Source organism: Choristoneura fumiferana, chromosome 7 (genome assembly GCF_025370935.1).
Source record: "Choristoneura fumiferana chromosome 7, NRCan_CFum_1, whole genome shotgun sequence".
Classification (NCBI taxonomy): Eukaryota; Metazoa; Arthropoda; class Insecta; order Lepidoptera; family Tortricidae; genus Choristoneura; species Choristoneura fumiferana.
Window position 1 is genome coordinate 18,365,620 of NC_133478.1, and position 17,646 is coordinate 18,383,265.

General features: G+C 38.8%; 1 protein-coding gene across 1 annotated transcript; it reads left to right on the forward strand.

Moving 5' to 3' along the window:
* Positions 1-248: 248 nt before the first annotated feature.
* LOC141429800 (23 kDa integral membrane protein-like) lies at positions 249-15,338 on the forward strand. The gene is made up of 5 exons (XM_074090342.1): positions 249-407; positions 9,060-9,248; positions 10,864-11,016; positions 11,592-11,789; positions 15,025-15,338. Exons 1-5 carry the CDS (start codon positions 348-350, stop codon positions 15,094-15,096), a joined length of 672 nt encoding a protein of 223 aa, XP_073946443.1. The 5' UTR covers positions 249-347; the 3' UTR covers positions 15,097-15,338.
* Positions 15,339-17,646: the final 2,308 nt, after the last annotated feature.

The following is a 17,646-nucleotide window of genomic DNA, read 5'->3' on the forward strand; positions in this document are numbered from 1 at the left end:
CCTAGGAATTTCATGATCTGCCTCAACGTCACTAGGCAAATCGTTAAACGGTGAGTTTTTAACGATATGGCTGATGGCGCCATTCACGATATGCGTAGTATTTCGTGATCTGGCGGATTTTACGATTGGCCGCCGACATACAAATTGCCATTGAGTTGTTTTGCTACGTGAGGTACAATTTACCTATTCGATCATAGTCAAGTGAAACCTCTTTCCTAATAGGTGGTTTTTATCAGTGTTATCAGTTGACAATTTTCGCGTAAAGTAGACCGTTGCTTCAGTTCGAAAAGTTTACCGAACGTGCAACACGTGTCAGTTCTAATTTAAAAGATAAAAATATAATCAAGATGGGTTGTGGTGAATTTTTGGTTAAATATATCCTGTTCTTCGCGAACTTGTTCTTTGCGGTGAGTTTATTTATTCATTAAATATTTTTTTACAATTTTTCTCCTCAGAGTAAAACTCGTGCTGTGGTGCCTGTCGTCCTGGTATATTATATTTTAGTCCCGTGTAAATACTTGTGTTTTAATAACATTGATTACCATGAAGATAGAAACTATCAAGAAGTTAATTTGTAAAAGAGTACAAAAAACCGGAGGTATTAATTTTAATTTAGGTGGGGTTTTGTTACATTGCGGTCAGAATGCAGGCAGTCTGTAATGGCAACTTGCAAACTGAACACTACCTACAATTTGGCCGCTTTCATGTCTAGGGTGAATGAGCATTTACTATAGGCAAGTGCTCCATCGTAGGCCTCATCTTCGCTTTCCATCAGGCGTGATTGTGGCCAAACGCATGCCTATAATTGTTATAGAAAATATACATCACGCTCGCGTAGGGACTACGGCCCAAAGTCCTCTCATTCTAAGATGAGGCCTGTGCCCTGCAGTAGGACGTAATATAGGCCGAGATGATGCGCGTACATTCTTGGATAATACTTTTATTTACTTATACTTAATGAACTAAAATAATTTCTTTGCTCACCCGCGACCTTACGCTTAAGTCCTTATGGTCGCGGGTGAGCAAAGAAGTTCTTTTACTTCATTGATATGGACCTCCGCAAAGTCTGATTCAATAAATTATATACTTATACTTAGTTATGTTTACTATTTATTAGCACGCAGCTGCAAAAAAACATGAGATCGCAGTAATTTTCTGTGCCGATTTCCCGATAGAACTCATCTTAGCACTGTCAATCTACCCCCATGTTCCAAGTTTAGAATGATGCTTTTTTTTGATATTGTTTTTATGCCGGCGCCACACAAAGCACAAAAGTTTGAACACATATTTGATCACATGTGAAGCACCGGTAAGCACATGTGATCAAATATTATGTGTTCAAACATTTGTGCTATGTATGGCGCCGGCGTAATAGGCAGGTACAATACCAATCTCATTTCAAAACCACCCTTACCTGTACCCTAATCCCAATACTTGAACTATAGCAAAAAAAGTTCACGAAAGTTTCAAATACAGTTCCGGCAACATGATTTAAAATCTGGATAGGTAGCTATATACTACTAACTTAATTATAGTTTTAGTATTTCTTTTTAAATCGTCATATAAATCGTACTTATTTCAATAGGTGTGGTCTCATTATTCAGGGCTCAAACGATACTCCGATTAGATAAGCGTACAGGCTCGATAACAGATAAGCCAGCACCAACAGTTTGGTTTAGCCTACAGCTTACAATATCATTTACAACGTTACTATGACTGATGGATTATGGGCATGCCTGCACAGCCTGGGCGAAGCTGTAACGGTGCAAATATACCAACAGCATGATCAGTGGCCGTATTGTCTAAAGCCGAGTTAGACTTGCAAGAAAAATCGTGCAAGTTGCATTACATTGCGAGGCCGTAAAGCCAACGAGTTTGTAGTGGTCAATCGAGCGCCGCAATGTAAAGCTGGCAATACACACGCCTTTAGCTGGCACACTTGCATAGCTCCTTGTACGTGCCAGCTATTGTATTGTATATACACTAACTGGCATGCCTGTATCTGGCAAGCAAGTAGATTGCAAGCAATTTGATTTACTAGCATGCAATAAGGGAGGGGTCGCGGGGGGCTGCGAAACCGGCATGAGTGAACGCATGCGATGCCAGTAGCGAAAAGAAAGGCCAATTGCATGCAAGTTTAACTTGCAAATGTATTCACTGTGTGCCGGTTACTTCTACATGCCATTAACTAATATGCAAGCTACTGATCTGTTTTACAGGCATGTGTATTCCCGGCTTGCAAATCTCTTTCTACCTTCATCTTATACCGTGTAACAGAAAGAAGTAGTCAATACTATTGCCATTTCAAGTGTGTTAGACAATAAGGCATGCTCTAGTCTAGAATAGCCGGAGGCGATGAGTTTAGGTACTTCACACTTTTTAACGTTTTTTTCGTCTCGAAAGTTTGTAGCCCCAACATAACCAAAATCATAGCAATGCCGTGACATTCTGCCTGACAGACAACGTACCGCCTAAACTATACTAGACTAAACCGTGACATATAAGGCTAATGCAGTGATCAATAAAATAAGTGGGCAGTTAGTGCAGCTTATATCAATTATAAAAGAAGCTGCCGTATCAATACACAATCATTTAGGCCAATTACTTAATAGGAAGGTATGCAGCCCAATTAAAATGAATACAAAAAGCTTACGTTTAGTCAATTATTTGATAAATTAACCAAAACTACACCAATCACTGTTTTTTTTTCAGAGAAAATTCTGATATTAACTTATTAGGTACTAACGTTATTTGCTTACATAGATTTAGAATAAATAAATAAATAATACAGGATAAAATTTTAATCATAATACAAAATTAGAGTTTCTAAATACTGGACAGAAGAGAGCATTAACGCGTTTGTTAAAATTTGTAAACTTACAAATTGTACATTGATTTTGTGATTCATCTTCAACAAAGTATGAACATCCTACATTTTATCAGGCTTATTTGGCCTGGTGTTGCAGATGTTTACGGGCGGTGGTGATCTCTTACAATCAGGAGACCCACTTGCTCGTTTGCCATCCAGTCGAATAAAAAAAATGAGTTAATGCATTATATTTATTTTCCAGCATGCTTGCAACACTAATTTTTATCACTTTGTTTTCATCCTGTAGATACGTGTTAGAGTAAGATTTGAGGAAAACATTTCCTAAGTAAAATAAAAGGCATTTTCTCTAACAGTACTTAGTAAGTTAAATTTTCTTATGACTATGGTTCACATCAAAGATTCAACTTCGAAATTTCACATCTTCAGCACCTAAATAACTTGTGTTTTTCTTAAGCATTGATAATGTTATTGTTAAAAGAAATCCCATTGTTAAAAGAAGTCTGTAGTGATTATGACACTATTTATCTCAAAGAGTGGTAGTATCTTCATATCCTTTAGAATCACTGTTACTTGTGTTATATACCTCTTTAGGCATGACTGACAAGTCTGACGTTTGACATGTAATTTTGATTTCCATTCCATTGAAATACATGATTTGATTTGTATCTAAGCAATGTTTTAATGAATATACTACAAATTGGCGACGATGGACGAACTCACACGACTACACAGAACACGTGCATCGATACGCGGCCAGTTGACGAAGCTGGAAAACCAACTTATACAAATTGACGGAAATTTTACTGAATACGAAGCCAACATAAGACTCGCAAACTTAGAAAATTATGAAAAGAAATTCGATCAGGTACAGTCAGACATCGAATGTCAAAACGAAACGGAATTCGAAGCTGAAATCGAACAGAGGTACAATACACAAGAACAAATTTTACAACTGAAACTGAAACTACAAGCACTACGCCCCGCGCCACCCGCCGCGGCGCCGTCGACGCTGTTCGCCACTCCGCGCAGCGAGGGTGCGCCCGACGCGACCGCCTCAACCTCAAGCTCACCCAGAATTAATTTCCAACCTTTCCAAGCAAAAGAAACGTTTAAAAATTTTGTAAATCGGTTAGAAATGTACATACAACTACATAATTACAACGACCTGCGTACAAAAACTCTGATGCTATTATCTTCTTTACCACCGGAACTACTCCAGAAGGCGTACGACCTCTGTTCACCTTCAGACCCACGCGATCTAGAGTACGAGGTACTTATCAAAACCTTAACAGAGTATTTAGACCCCAAACCGAGTATTTGGGCGTGCCAGCATAAATTTATATCACGAATGCAAGAAGTTGATGAATCTGTAATGACATACACATCAGAACTGAAGCGCTTAGCACAAGATTGTGAATTTACATGCGACAACTGCAAGAAATCTATCTGCAACAACTTTTTAACATTACAGTTTATCCGAGGACTACGCGACAGCGACATAAAAACAAAGATTTTAGAGAAGCAAACCGTAACAAATTTTGTCGACCTAGTTCGTACCGCAACTGCAATAGAACTAGCAAAATTGGATAGCGAGTTCATAACACAATCATCCAAAAGCAGCTATCAAGTAAATACCCGGTCCAAGAATCGAACGACGAACAATAAGGTACCTCTATCTATACGAGACTTACGAGGCAAATGCTTTCGTTGCGGAAGCACCGATCACCGCGCACACGACTGCAAATGCATCAACGACGTCTGCAACAAATGTCAACGTAAAGGACACGTGGCACGAGTTTGTTTACAACCAGCGAAGACTAACTACCAAATTGAAACAGAAAATTCACCAACGTTACAAGAAACGTACACAGACGGCACCATCGATGATGATACACCATGGAACACCAATATTATCCGATCCAATAATCGGATAAATATATGATTAACGTTTACATTGACGGTAAAAGCTCGCAAATGGAGGTGGACACAGGGGCTGCGCTGTCATCAATGTCATTCGAAGACTTCAAGAAAATTCAGTCGAGACAGAAAATATTCAAAACCGATGTCACAATGCGAACTTACACGGGAGAAATTATTAAACCTCTTGGTGTTGCTTATGTCACCTGTAAATATAAGAACAAACATTTAACGGTAAGCTGTACATAATCAAACAAAACGTAGACCCTATTTTTGGTCGAGCGTGGATACGTTCAATAAAGCTAAACCTGGCAGAAATCAACATGGTCAAAGAGAACATGCTTCCTCAACTCGATGACCTTTTGAAAGAGTACGCGTGCGTATTTGACGGCACGTTAGGCTGCATTCCTGACTACAGAGGCCACATCGCCTTGAAGGATAATACGACACCTATCTTCATCAAGCCGAGGCGAATACCCTACGCACTAAAAGAAAAAGTAGACGAAGAAATTGAACGGCTCTGTCAACAAGGAGTCATTACAAAATAGATAACTCGGAGTGGGGCACGCCAGTGGTACCTATTGTTAAACCGAACGGCAGCATTAGACTATGCGCCGACTACAAGGTAACTTTAAACAAGTACATTAAAGATGAACAGTACCCGATACCCATCATCGAAGACATTCTAGCGGAGATGAACGGCGGCGAAGTTTTCTGTACATTAGACATCAGCCAGGCTTACCTACACATGCTTATGGACGAACAAAGCGCCATGATGCAGACACTGAGCACACACAAAGGCACCTACAGAGTCAACCGCCTTATGTTTGGCGTAAAGGTAGCACCCAACTTGTGGCAGAAGTTCATGGACAGATTACTACAGGGCATCACAGGTGTCAAGTGCTTCTTTGATGATGTTATCATACAAGGATCATCTGAAGAACAGTTATTTACTCGACTTAAACTCGTATTACAAAAATTAAGGAAAGCAATTTAAAGCTTAACAAAGACAAATGTCACTTCATGCAAAAATGTATCAATTACCTCGGTCATACAATTGATAAGAACGGCCTACACAAAACAAAAGAAAAAGTCAAAGCGATTCTTGACACCAACCGTCCGAACAATATTAATGAATTGCGGACATTTTTAGGTATGGCCAATTACTACAATAAGTTCATACCTAATCTGGCTTCAATCTCGAGTCCATTAAATAATTTATTAAAGAAAAATGAAGATTTTGTATGGTCACTAAATTGCGAAGAGGCTTTCAATAAGATTAAACAAGAAATCTTGAGTGAACGGGTTTTAGTCCATTTTGACCAGAATAAGCCCTTAGTGCTCGCTACAGACGCTTCGTGCAGCGGGCTCGGGGCAGTGCTCTCACACAGGCTGGCAGATGGGTCGGACAGGCCTATTGCATTCGCATCGCGTTCTCTCACGACCAGCGAAAAGAAATATAGCCAGATCGATAAAGAAGCAACATCAATTTTTTGGGGACTAAAAAAGTTTTTCCATTACTGTTACGGCAGAAAGTTTATACTTATCACGGACCATAAACCCTTAACAACAATATTCAATCCATATAAAACATTACCTGCAATGAGCACAATGAGACTTTTCCATTACGCACATTTCTTGTCTGGTTTTGACTACACTATAGAATACAGAACATCAGCTGAAAACAGTAATGCAGACTACTTATCCAGATTTCCAGTGGACAAAATTGCTACAAACATAATTGATGTTCACTGCGCCTTTCAGATCCAACAAATTAACAACATATCAATAGACAGACAAAAGATTGCAGAAGAAACTCAAAGAGACTCAGAATACGAGGAAATACTACGGGCCTTGCAGTCAGGAACAAGTGTTACGCGACTTGGGTACAATGACAACGAACTGACGTTACAGGATGGATGCATCTTGAAAGGCACTAGGGTCATGATCCCAATCACATTAAGGCAGGCTGTTCTCCAGGACATACATACAGGACATCTCGGTGTTGTAAAAATGAAGCTCCTAGCACGAGGATTTGTATACTGGAGAAACATTGATAAAGATATCGAGGATCTAGTCAGAAAATGCCGAGAGTGTAGACTAAGCCAGAACCAGCCCGCACGAGCACCACACCACCCTGGGAGACACCGGTAGCTCCGTGGCAGCGACTTCACGTTGATTTCGCTGGTCCTATTCTTGGTCATTCCTTATTCATCGTGGTGGACGCATTTTCAAAATGGATAGAGGTCATTCCCACTAAGACGACAACGAGCTCATGGTGCATTTCAAAATTGAAAGAACTATTCGTAACCTTTGGATACCCGGATGTAATAGTTTCAGATAACGGAAGACAGCTTGTATCAACAGAGTTCGAAGCATTTCTTAAAAATAATGGCATAGTGCATAAAACGTCTGCTCCTTACCATCCCGCTACGAATGGGCAAGCGGAGCGAGCCGTACAAATTGTCAAAAGGGCGTTGCAGGCCGTGAGCGCTGACCCTGGCACTCTACAGGATAAGCTGGTGGAATCAAGGAGCGCTTGAGAAGGACACCCAGCACCAGTACTGGCAAAAGCCCGTATGAACTTATGTTTGGAAGGGAGGTGAGGACCTCACTACACGTTCGATTCAGAACCGCCGTAACGCATTACACGCAGAACGTCTCTCATCACCCGAATACGAGGTCTTTCTCGACGGGCCAAAGAGTACAGATCCGCAGCTACGCTGACAAAACTAGAAAATGGGAATTTGGTACTGTATTGCGGGTACTGGGGCCGGTTCACTACCTAGTAGAAACGGATGATGGCGAGACCTGCAAGCGACACGTTGACCAGATGCTGCAAACGTCAATAGGGACGGGGAACTAGCAGGAATCTTCAGGATTTTAGGGCAGAGGCCTGTTATATACCTCTTTAGGCATGACTGACAAGTCTGACGTTTGACATGTAATTTTGATTTCCATTCCATTGAAATACATGATTTGATTTGTATCTAAGCAATGTTTTAATGAATATACTACAACTTGAAAACAGTTATCTTTAGGTTGAATCATGAAAGTTGGCATAAATGATGAATCACTTTATACGAATGTTGACAAAGTAACGGATGATAAACTAGCCCAAAATTTGTGGTAATTTGTATTTACGATACCTATTACCTTCTTATATGCCAGGGTTTCACAAACTTATGGCTCCACGTACCCCTTTTAGAGTTTCTAGACGACAGCGAACCCCTACCTCCCCCCCGACCCCCCCCCAAGAAGGTATAAATTGACTTTGGAGAAACTAAGGTTAGTTTTCATCATCATAATATAATGTACCTATATTATTTATTAATTATTTCAATACAAGGTAACTTTTTCAATAAAATATAGGTTAGAATCATCTTGCCAACGAAAATACAAACTGAAACAAACAACAAAAAAATAAGTAACAAATTTGGAGTTGAAATAAAAAATACAAAAGACTCCAAAAGCCAATCTTAATCATCTTGCCATTTGCAGCCACCATCACGTAAACCTTGTCGCGAACCCCCTACCGTCGAATAGCGAACCCCTAGGGGTTCGCGTACCCCACTTTGAGAAACCCTGTTATATGCTTAAGCTTGGCATGATGATACAAATAATACCTAATTGATGAATGAGACAACATCATATTCATTACTGATAATTGGACAGTTTTTATTTTTATTAATGGTTGCGGCGTAGCTGGATGAATGGTTTCGGCTTGCAGGCGGGTTAGCAGCAATAATTAAGCTTGTTTTTTGAGGACAATATAGTTTAATTCTAACACGATATAGTTTTACAGAGCTTTTAAAAGTAAAAAGAAAAATAATGAATTAATTCATGATTATCGCCCTCTTGTTCTGAGAGGAGGCCTGTGCCCAGCAGTGGGACGTATATAGGCTGGGATGATGATGATGAATGATTATCTCAATACAATGTTGTACTTCGTCTTCCTTGAACGAAGACGAAGATGATGAAGAAGAGGTCTATGAAAATGAAAAAAGCGCGTTTGTAGTTGATTACTTTGTATAAAATCATTAATAAAGGGCTTAATACAACTGCTAGTGGCAAATGCCGAAGATTGTAGCTAACCACGATCGCTTATCAAAAGTTTAACGACGAAGAAGTACTATTTTTATCCCTACTCGTAGACAGTTTTGAACATCTCAATATAGGCATATTACTACTGAACCAAAACATCTATCTAGTAACCCAAAACTTTTTTCTTTTTGTATTTATTTCTTAACTAGTCTCTCTACGGAAATTCTTAATGCTACAGTCACTATATCACTTTTTCTTCTTCCTCCAGTTATCAGGTCTCGCTCTCCTGGGCATCGGCGTCGCCGTCCAGCTCAAGATCAGCATTGTAACGGACATCATTGATGGCTTCTACGAGTTCGGGCCTATCGCCTCCATGGTGGTGGGGTCCGTGGTCTTTCTCATCGCCTTCCTCGGCTGCTGCGGCGCTATCAGGGAGAGCAACTGTATGCTCGTTACTGTAAGTATATTAATTGTTTACTAGCCTTTACCCCTGGATTCGTTGTCGTGAATCATTGGATCTGGCAGTTCAAATTGAGTTTCGAGATTTTCTGTTTTCGAGAATTCCGTGAGAACTTAGAATACGTCGTGATCTTCAAAAGAAATCCCTAGCAACGTTTCACCGTCACAGATGTCTTGAAATTTCACAATCGTAGGTATATCCCGATCTCATTGGATGGAATATCTGTTTTATATTTGTAATTAAACACCTCAGACTTGATATTAATTTATTAACATAGTTAATTATACAGAATCACCGACTCTTATAACGAGGTCAGAGTAGAGAGAGGGAGGCATAGACAGCCACTCTATACATAAACTATAGAAGTCCTTAAGGGACTAACACATTATAGAACAATATCGAATTAAACAAGTAGCCTATATTTCGTCTGAAATCCAGTTGAGATTGTAATCTTCTTTTTTTTCTATTAATAAAGAGTTAAACAATAAACTTTGTCTACAATGCTCATATTTGACCAATTTTATGCAGTGAAATACAAAAGCCGAGCGACGCTCATTATCGCCTCGTATCATATCGTCACTGATTATCTTCCAGTTACTATCGGAGGCAAACAAGCTATGTGGTGACTATGATACAATTTCCTTTTAATCAGTAACCAATATTATTAGTAGCCATTATTTCAGTATTTTTTCTGAAATGCGAACTAAAAACTAGGGTATAGTAGTAGGGTAGGGTAGGGTAGGGTAGGGTAGGGTAGGGTATGGGTTTGTGCTATTTGTGTGTGTTCTTACAGTGTGGAGGTGGAGGAACTGCATGAACACGCATATTTTGCATAAGCTTAGCTATCGTAAGGTCGCGGGTGAGCAAGGAAATTCTTTTAGTTCATTGATATGGACCTCCGCAAAGTAACGCCTGATTCAATAAATTAACTAGATTCTTGTTAGGTAGATACGTCACTCGGGTTTCAGACATATACCTACACGCCGTAAAATGTTGAAGTTAATAGATGCATAATGATACATTTAATACGATAGGCGCCACTTCTAGTACAATAGGTACCTGTAGTACTAGAAAGATAAGTCTGGCTACTGAACTGAGATATATACGAGAAAGTACATACTGGATCCAGCTATACCTAATCAATTTATCTTTACATGTGAATTATATTTATAATAATTGATATGACGTACACCCAGAGCTTAGTCCTTCCTATATTGCCATACGAGTACTTTCATTTTACACATTTACAGCAAATACTTACTATGACCATTTTGATTTGAAGTCGTCAAAAGTATTTCTATGGGGCATTGACTTCTCACTCATATAACATGTCTTATTCACACTCTCATAGGTACGTTCTGTTTCCGACAAACATAATTTACCTTCTTATACTGTGCCATATATCCGGTCAGTATGAGCTTCGTTAAGGGGCTGTTTCACCACCCATTAATTAATTTTATTTGACAAAACAAACAGAGACGGCATCACATTTATCCGTCAAATAAATTTAATCAATGAATGGTGAAACAGTAAGTATACTATTTTCAAGAGCCTCTACTATCACTTCATCATTAAACCTTCATTTACTACCGTCGAGTTCCTCCTCTTCCAGTACTCCATCTTCATGATAGTGCTGATGATCCTGAAGGTTGCGCTGGGCACGGTCGTATTCGTCAACGCCGACTCTCTGGTCTCCTCCGTCAAGGCAGAGTTCAACAGGACTTTCGTCGACCACTTGGATAACTTCCACAAGATCGAAACCTCGGTAAGACAAGTTTTGGAAAACCCTATCATGAACTTGGTTCAATATTTCTCCGCTACTTAAAAAAACCAATTAACTTCAAACCTAGTTCCCTTAGTTATACCATTATGTATAATGATACGTTCCTCGAAAATGTTAACAGGAAATAGTTTGATAAAATCGAGTGCGAGTTGGACTTGCGCATCGAGGGATTCTTACAAATTCGTAAATATCTATGAAGATCCAGTTTTAGGTTAACAGAGCTGACTCGGTCGTGGAAGTGACATACTAGTAAACTGTAATATTTTAATCACAGTAATGAGGGGAGAGGGACTAATAAAAAATATTGAATTTCCATTTGATTTCTACCATATGGCTTACATTTGCGCCATCAGTTCCTTGAGGAACTATTACTAAGTAAAAGTTCACCTTGTCGCCAACAATGCAATGTTATAAGTATGCTGTAACTTCGTGACTGTAGGAGGCTATCTGGTAAAACATACTTATGTATTTGGAAAAAGATGACGCCACCGGAAACTACATATTGACACACCACCTAAACATCCAGAATTATAATAAATAATGAATCTTTCCTCCAGCTGAGGTGCTGCGGCCCGGACGGCCCGATCTCCTACGGCATGAACGTGTTCACGCTGCCCCCCAGCTGCTGCGACGAGGGCGTGACACTCTGCCAGCCCCTCAGCGCGCACCCCGGCTGCAACTCGCGCGCCGAGGACTTCATCACCACCTTCGCCACCGCCATCGGGGTTGTGTGCATCGTCGTTGCTGCCTTGGAGGTGAGAAGCTCCCCATGCGAGAATATCAGACTATACATAACTCCTCTCCTTTTTTTTTTCGTGCTACAGGTCAAATTGATTCGTATGGCCTAAAGATCAATCGTTCCGATTTTCATGCTTTTGACACCATGTGCAGCTTTTTGTTGAATTTCGGGGTGTACCGCTAGCACTAGTACTGCTTCTTCTTTGTACTATGTCGTCGTGTTCCTGCTTTGTCGGATTCCTGATTCGTCGTGTTTAAGATTGTGTAAAAATAGGCTCTGTATATTTATTAAATTTGTATATGTATATCATCATTTTTACTGTCGTGTCTTTATTTGCAATTGTTGGTATTGTAAACAACAAAATTGGAGTCACGGAATTTGCATAGTTTCAATTGAAGGGTCCACGGAAAGAACATGTCTAGTCACCTTTTTTTAAAATTGAGATTTTAATCTCAAAATGTAGAGCTCACAAAGTACTATGACTTACCACTGAATTAAATAATCTGAAAACAATATAAAATCTATTTTTTTATCTTTTAAATAAATGGTAACCATAGTAATTGTTCGTGATGACTAACTTTCAAACCGCTATAACTCAAAAAGTTGCTCAGGTGACTAGACACGTTCTTTCCGTGGACCCTTCATTTGATATTGAAAATACGACGAATCATGAATCCGACGAAACGGGATAACGACGAATCAGGAAAAAAACATCAAAACATTCAATGGTAGCTTAAAGAAGTATATTTAAGAGCGTTTATAGCTGCTGAGCTGGCAACGTTGCATTTTTGTTAGTTTTTCTCGATTATACAAAAAAAATTGAATGAAAATCAATAATGTTATCTGATAGAACACTTCATAATATATAAGTTAATGTGTCTACCCCAATAATTATTCGTTATTGACTTTTATTTTCTGTAAAAACCGGTCATAAACATTAATTCGTTTTTAAGGAATATAAAGGTTTATCTCGAATAATTATTGGAGTGTGTTCTATTAGAAAACATTTTTAATTTTCATTCAATTTTTACGGAATAATCGAGAAAAACTAACAAAAATGCAACGTTGCCAGCTCAGCATAGGTATAAATAAACGCTCTTTGGCTGCTCTATAGATTGCCACCTGTAACGTCTATGCAGATAAAAATAAATAGTGCAGATTTCGAAGAATTGTTGTTTTATCGGTTGGCGGTAGAACTTATCGCGTGCGGTGTCACTTGACACGTATAAAACATGGATTAGGTAGTTTTAATGTGCGTCAATATAATGCCCAGATTCCTGTTTTTTTTATTCGACTGAATGGAAAACGAGCAAGTGGGTCTACTGATGGTAAGAGATTAACACATCCCATAGACACCTGCAACACCAGGGGGATTGCAGATGCGTTGCCAACCTAGAGGCCTAAGATAGGATACCTCAAGTGCCAGTAATTTCACCGGCTGTTGTACTCTCCACGCCGAAACACAACACGGCAGGATTAGCGAGCAAGAGGTTACTTGGTTGTAGATAATGGTATTTACAAAATACGGTGGGCAACATTTTAATTTAAAGCCCGTGTCGTGCCTGGTTTACGCAGTAGTGGGCAGCAGCGTTCTCTATTGCCAACTAAAAACTGAGGACTCCAGGTCTCGCGGATTGAAAGGCAAAGGGAGTAGTCTTCCACACTATTTTCCCAAGAAACATATCATGAAAGTTCAATGTTGATACTCAATCGACGACCGACTACGGCCACCTGTCAAGTGTGTACCTAAATTCCCAAATGGTTAAGGATATAATATGCTAAGTGCTCGTATATACGTAAACGAGCTAAGCTAATACGAGTATGAGAACTAAGTGTGACTTCTTTTAAATACGTCATTGACACACCTCAGTGACTGAAAATGAAGAAAAAAAAACTTGAATACTTAATAGACTAATGGCTACTTGCTGGGAATACATAAATCTCGAGTTAGCGTTAAGCTCAGTTTAGTAGTGTCAAATTGTATGGAACTGTCAAGCTTAAGCCTGGATTAACTACTAAATCTAGATTTATTTTTTCCTGCAAGACGGCCTAAGCGTTTACCCGCGGCTTCGCACGCGTAAATCATTAGATACAGCAGTTGAATTGAATTCTGGAATTTTATTAAATTCTCGAAAATTACTTCGTGGTTTTCATTGACGTTAAATTAAAACACCCATGCCAAATTCATGACTCTCCAGCGGTTATTTCGTGATTTTATCCCTATCCCGTGGGAATATCGGGATAAAAGTAGCCTATGTGTTATTCCAGATGTCCAGCTATCTACATACTAAATTTCATGACTCTAAGCCCAGCGGTTATTAGTTCAAGATTTTATTCCTATGGCTATCCCGTGGGAACATCAGGATAAAAAGTAGCCTGTGTTATTTATTCTAGACGTCCAGCTACCTACATACCAAATTTCATGACTCTAAGCCCAGCGGTTGTTATTTAGAGATTTTATCCCTATCCCGTGGAAATATCGTGATAAAAATTATCCTATGTTTTAATCCAGGTTATAAAGTAACTTTTTGCCAAATTTCATCCAAATCCGTCCAGCCGTTTCAGCGTGAAGAAGTAACAAACATACTCACTCACTCACTCACTCACTCACTCAAAACTTTCACATTTATAGTATTAGTAGGAAGAAGGATAACAATAAATTGTGCGAGTTCCTCTTTTATAACCCCCGACGCAAAAAGACAGGGGTTATAAGTTATTTACCGCTATGTGTGTCTGTGTTTCAGTCTGTGGCACCGTAGCTCTTAAACGGGTGAACCGATTTGAATGCAAGTTTTCTAGCGATGGTTCTTAGACAAGTTTTATCAAAATGGGTTCAGCCATTTTTGAATATACGTGATACTCATACTAAGATAACTCCGCTGCTCCACGGAATATCGAAGTAATCTAAGTTCCGCCAACCACCTATTTGATATTCTCAGTTTCCGTTGTCGCTTCTTTGAAAATGTGGGACTAATTGATCCGTAAATCCATAAACATGACATTTTACACGACAAGTGACTAAGTATGTCAATTTTAAATGGCGGATCAGATTCCACGTTAAAGCTTCATTATTGGCTAAGAAATGTAGATGCATTGTCAGTGCCCCCTGTCGCTTATCGCGTTTATGAAATAGGGACCTCGTTTCAGACAAACTCAACAACAAAGTCGTCCATATAATAGGTATAATACATATCCATGGGATAACGTATGTTCCACGTATGCTTATTATAATATGTTTTGTTTCTTTCCAGCTTGTGGCAGTTGTATTCGGGCTCTGTCTGGCGAATCACGTGCGGAACAGAGACAGAAGAACACGTTACTGAATATCAGTATCTTACTTCATACTGAGACGAAACCCCCGAGTAGGTCGTCGGGGCATTTAATTCTAAGCTTTATTACAAGGACATTACGATACAATCTTAATCGGCAAGGACGACAGCACTTCAAAGTGCAATCCGACATTTACGTACAAATACTTATTACAAAAAATAATTAAATGTTTAAGAAAGTTAGTAAGTAATTTATTATTGTAAGTTTTTGTATAAATAAAGAAAAAAAAGACTAATTTCTGTTTATTCCTGAAGACTTAATAAAATCTGTCATGTCATGCTACTTATCTGTAGATAGAATGCCTCATTAGAGTAGGTAGAAGTTAAATGAGGGCGTCACTAAACTGTCATACTTTTGAAATAAAATGAAACTGAGTAATATAAAATCAATTTTCTGGTCAGAAAAAATATTATTCTACATATTTAAACCATCAATTGCATATGTATGCATACATCTGAAAATATTATCATCTTTCTCATGGTTTGTTTAATTGAAAAAAAGAAAAAAAAACGTGTTCAATATTTTTCAGTTCATCTATCGTAACCAGTTACGAGAATAAAATTACCAAAACGGAATAAAAGCAAAAAAACCTTAATTCAAAAATCGGAGAGTAAAATTTCTAAGTTTGAAAGTGAGTAGAATACGAGTAACATTAAGACATTTTTTTATTAATTTATTACCATGTCACTATTAAAGACTTACGACTTCTAATGGTGCCTTGCTTCGTCATTTTCTTCAAACAGGTATCTCACATGGCGCACAGACAGTCTGTCCTGGCTGACTGGTGACCAACTGCATCTGCTCCATTTCAACGTGAGCGCGGCTGTCCAGGTTGTTGGTGACCAATACAGAGTATGAACCACCAAGCTGAGGCCTGTCTGAGGTGCGGAGCAGATACAGACTGGCTATCAGGCCGAATGCCTAAAATAAAAAATAAAAGCTTTAAAACTACACTAAGAACTGTGAAACTTTTGTGCACTTTTTCATAATATTTAAGCATGTCAACTTACTTCCACACCGATTGCGTAAAAGAGTGTGACATCAGCGACGTCCGCGAGCACTTGTAGACGCGTGGAGATGATGTCGGCGCAGCCTTCGAACGCGTCCCTAGCGCCGCACAGCAGCATGTCTTCTTCAACGCTACAGCATACTGCTGGGAGCCTGGGATCACGTAACCTTTGTCGACGCACGATTGAGCGCCGTATGATCCACAACATTGCATCTGGAATAGCAAACAAGCACTTGAATATTTTCTCGGAATGCAGTCTAGCTTCCGTTTGGAAAGAGCGATAAACTACAACAGTTCAAAAAGAAGAAAAAAAAACAGCGATAAAATTTGCAATAATTCCTTATTTCTCTTAGATACGCCCTAACTTAAAGAAAGACTTATCTTTTTAGAAGGTTTTTAGGAAAAATAAGAAAATGTAACGACTATATCTAGGTAACACAAACGTATCTAATGTAAATGTAACCTTATTAACTCCTAAAATTTAAACCACTGGGATTAGAGACATGAAATTCGGCGCAGGTTTTTTACGCAATGTCAATGAAATTCATGATGCAATTTCTGAGAATTCTCACGAGAATTTATGGGCATCCTGGAAATCTGAAATAAGTACTTAACATATTAATTACTCAAACTACAGACTACTTTTTTACTTAAAGTACAGACGGGATGGAGGTAAAAATCAAAAATTTCAACCGCTTTGATTAGAGATATGAAAATTATTTCATTAACTATTAAGTAACTATATACATACTTATGTAAAGTATTTTTTGGATTCGTTGGATATTTTTTTTATAAAGGAGGAGTCCATTAAGCACTTTGAAACCTAAATAAGAGTAAACTACGAGAGATTCGTGATTTAATTTTATTCAATACTTAATAAAGGTAATACTCACGGTCTTTTCAAGCAGATGAAATGCGTCTTGATACACGGGGTTTTTGAACAGTCGGTCACATAAATTTATATATTTATATATATATATATATATTTTTTTTATTAATTAATTTGATTGCTTAGTAGCGACATCTCTTGTCTGGGTGAGCGGTTGGTTCCGAAAGAGTGTGACGTCTCTCGATGAGAGCGGAACATAGATGTCGCTTGTGCTGCTGCATAAGTAGCGTAGTAGAAATAAGCAATCTGAGATATGTATGCATAGGAAAAAATCGTGTCCTAGATTCCTGTCCAGCGGTGGTGTAGGGTAGCCACGCAGCACGGATTGTTGAGGACCTGGGTTCGATTCCCAGCGCTGGTCTCTTTTTCTGGTTTTTCTTTGCATCCATGTCTCAGTTTGTATTTTCGATATGATTTAAACACATTTAATTCGATAATAATATACTTAATACTAGACTTAGGGCTGTTTCACCATTCATTGATTAGTGTTAACTGACGGTTAAGTGTGATGCCGTCTCTATTTGTTTTGTTCGAATAGACGGAGATGGCATCGCATTTACCGTCAGTTAACACTAATCAATGGATGGTGAAACCGCCCCTTACAGTTATAATTCTTAGTAACAGTGTATTACTAGTTAACTAGAA

Coding starts and splice junctions, on each gene's coding strand:
- LOC141429800 (XM_074090342.1), top strand. CDS start 348: ATGGGTTGTGGTGAATTTTTGGTTAAATATATCCTGTTCTTCGCGAAC. Junction 9,249..10,863: donor GCAACTGTATGCTCGTTACT/GTAAGTATATTA, acceptor CTCCTCTTCCAG/TACTCCATCTTCATGATAGT. Junction 11,017..11,591: donor TCCACAAGATCGAAACCTCG/GTAAGACAAGTT, acceptor TCTTTCCTCCAG/CTGAGGTGCTGCGGCCCGGA.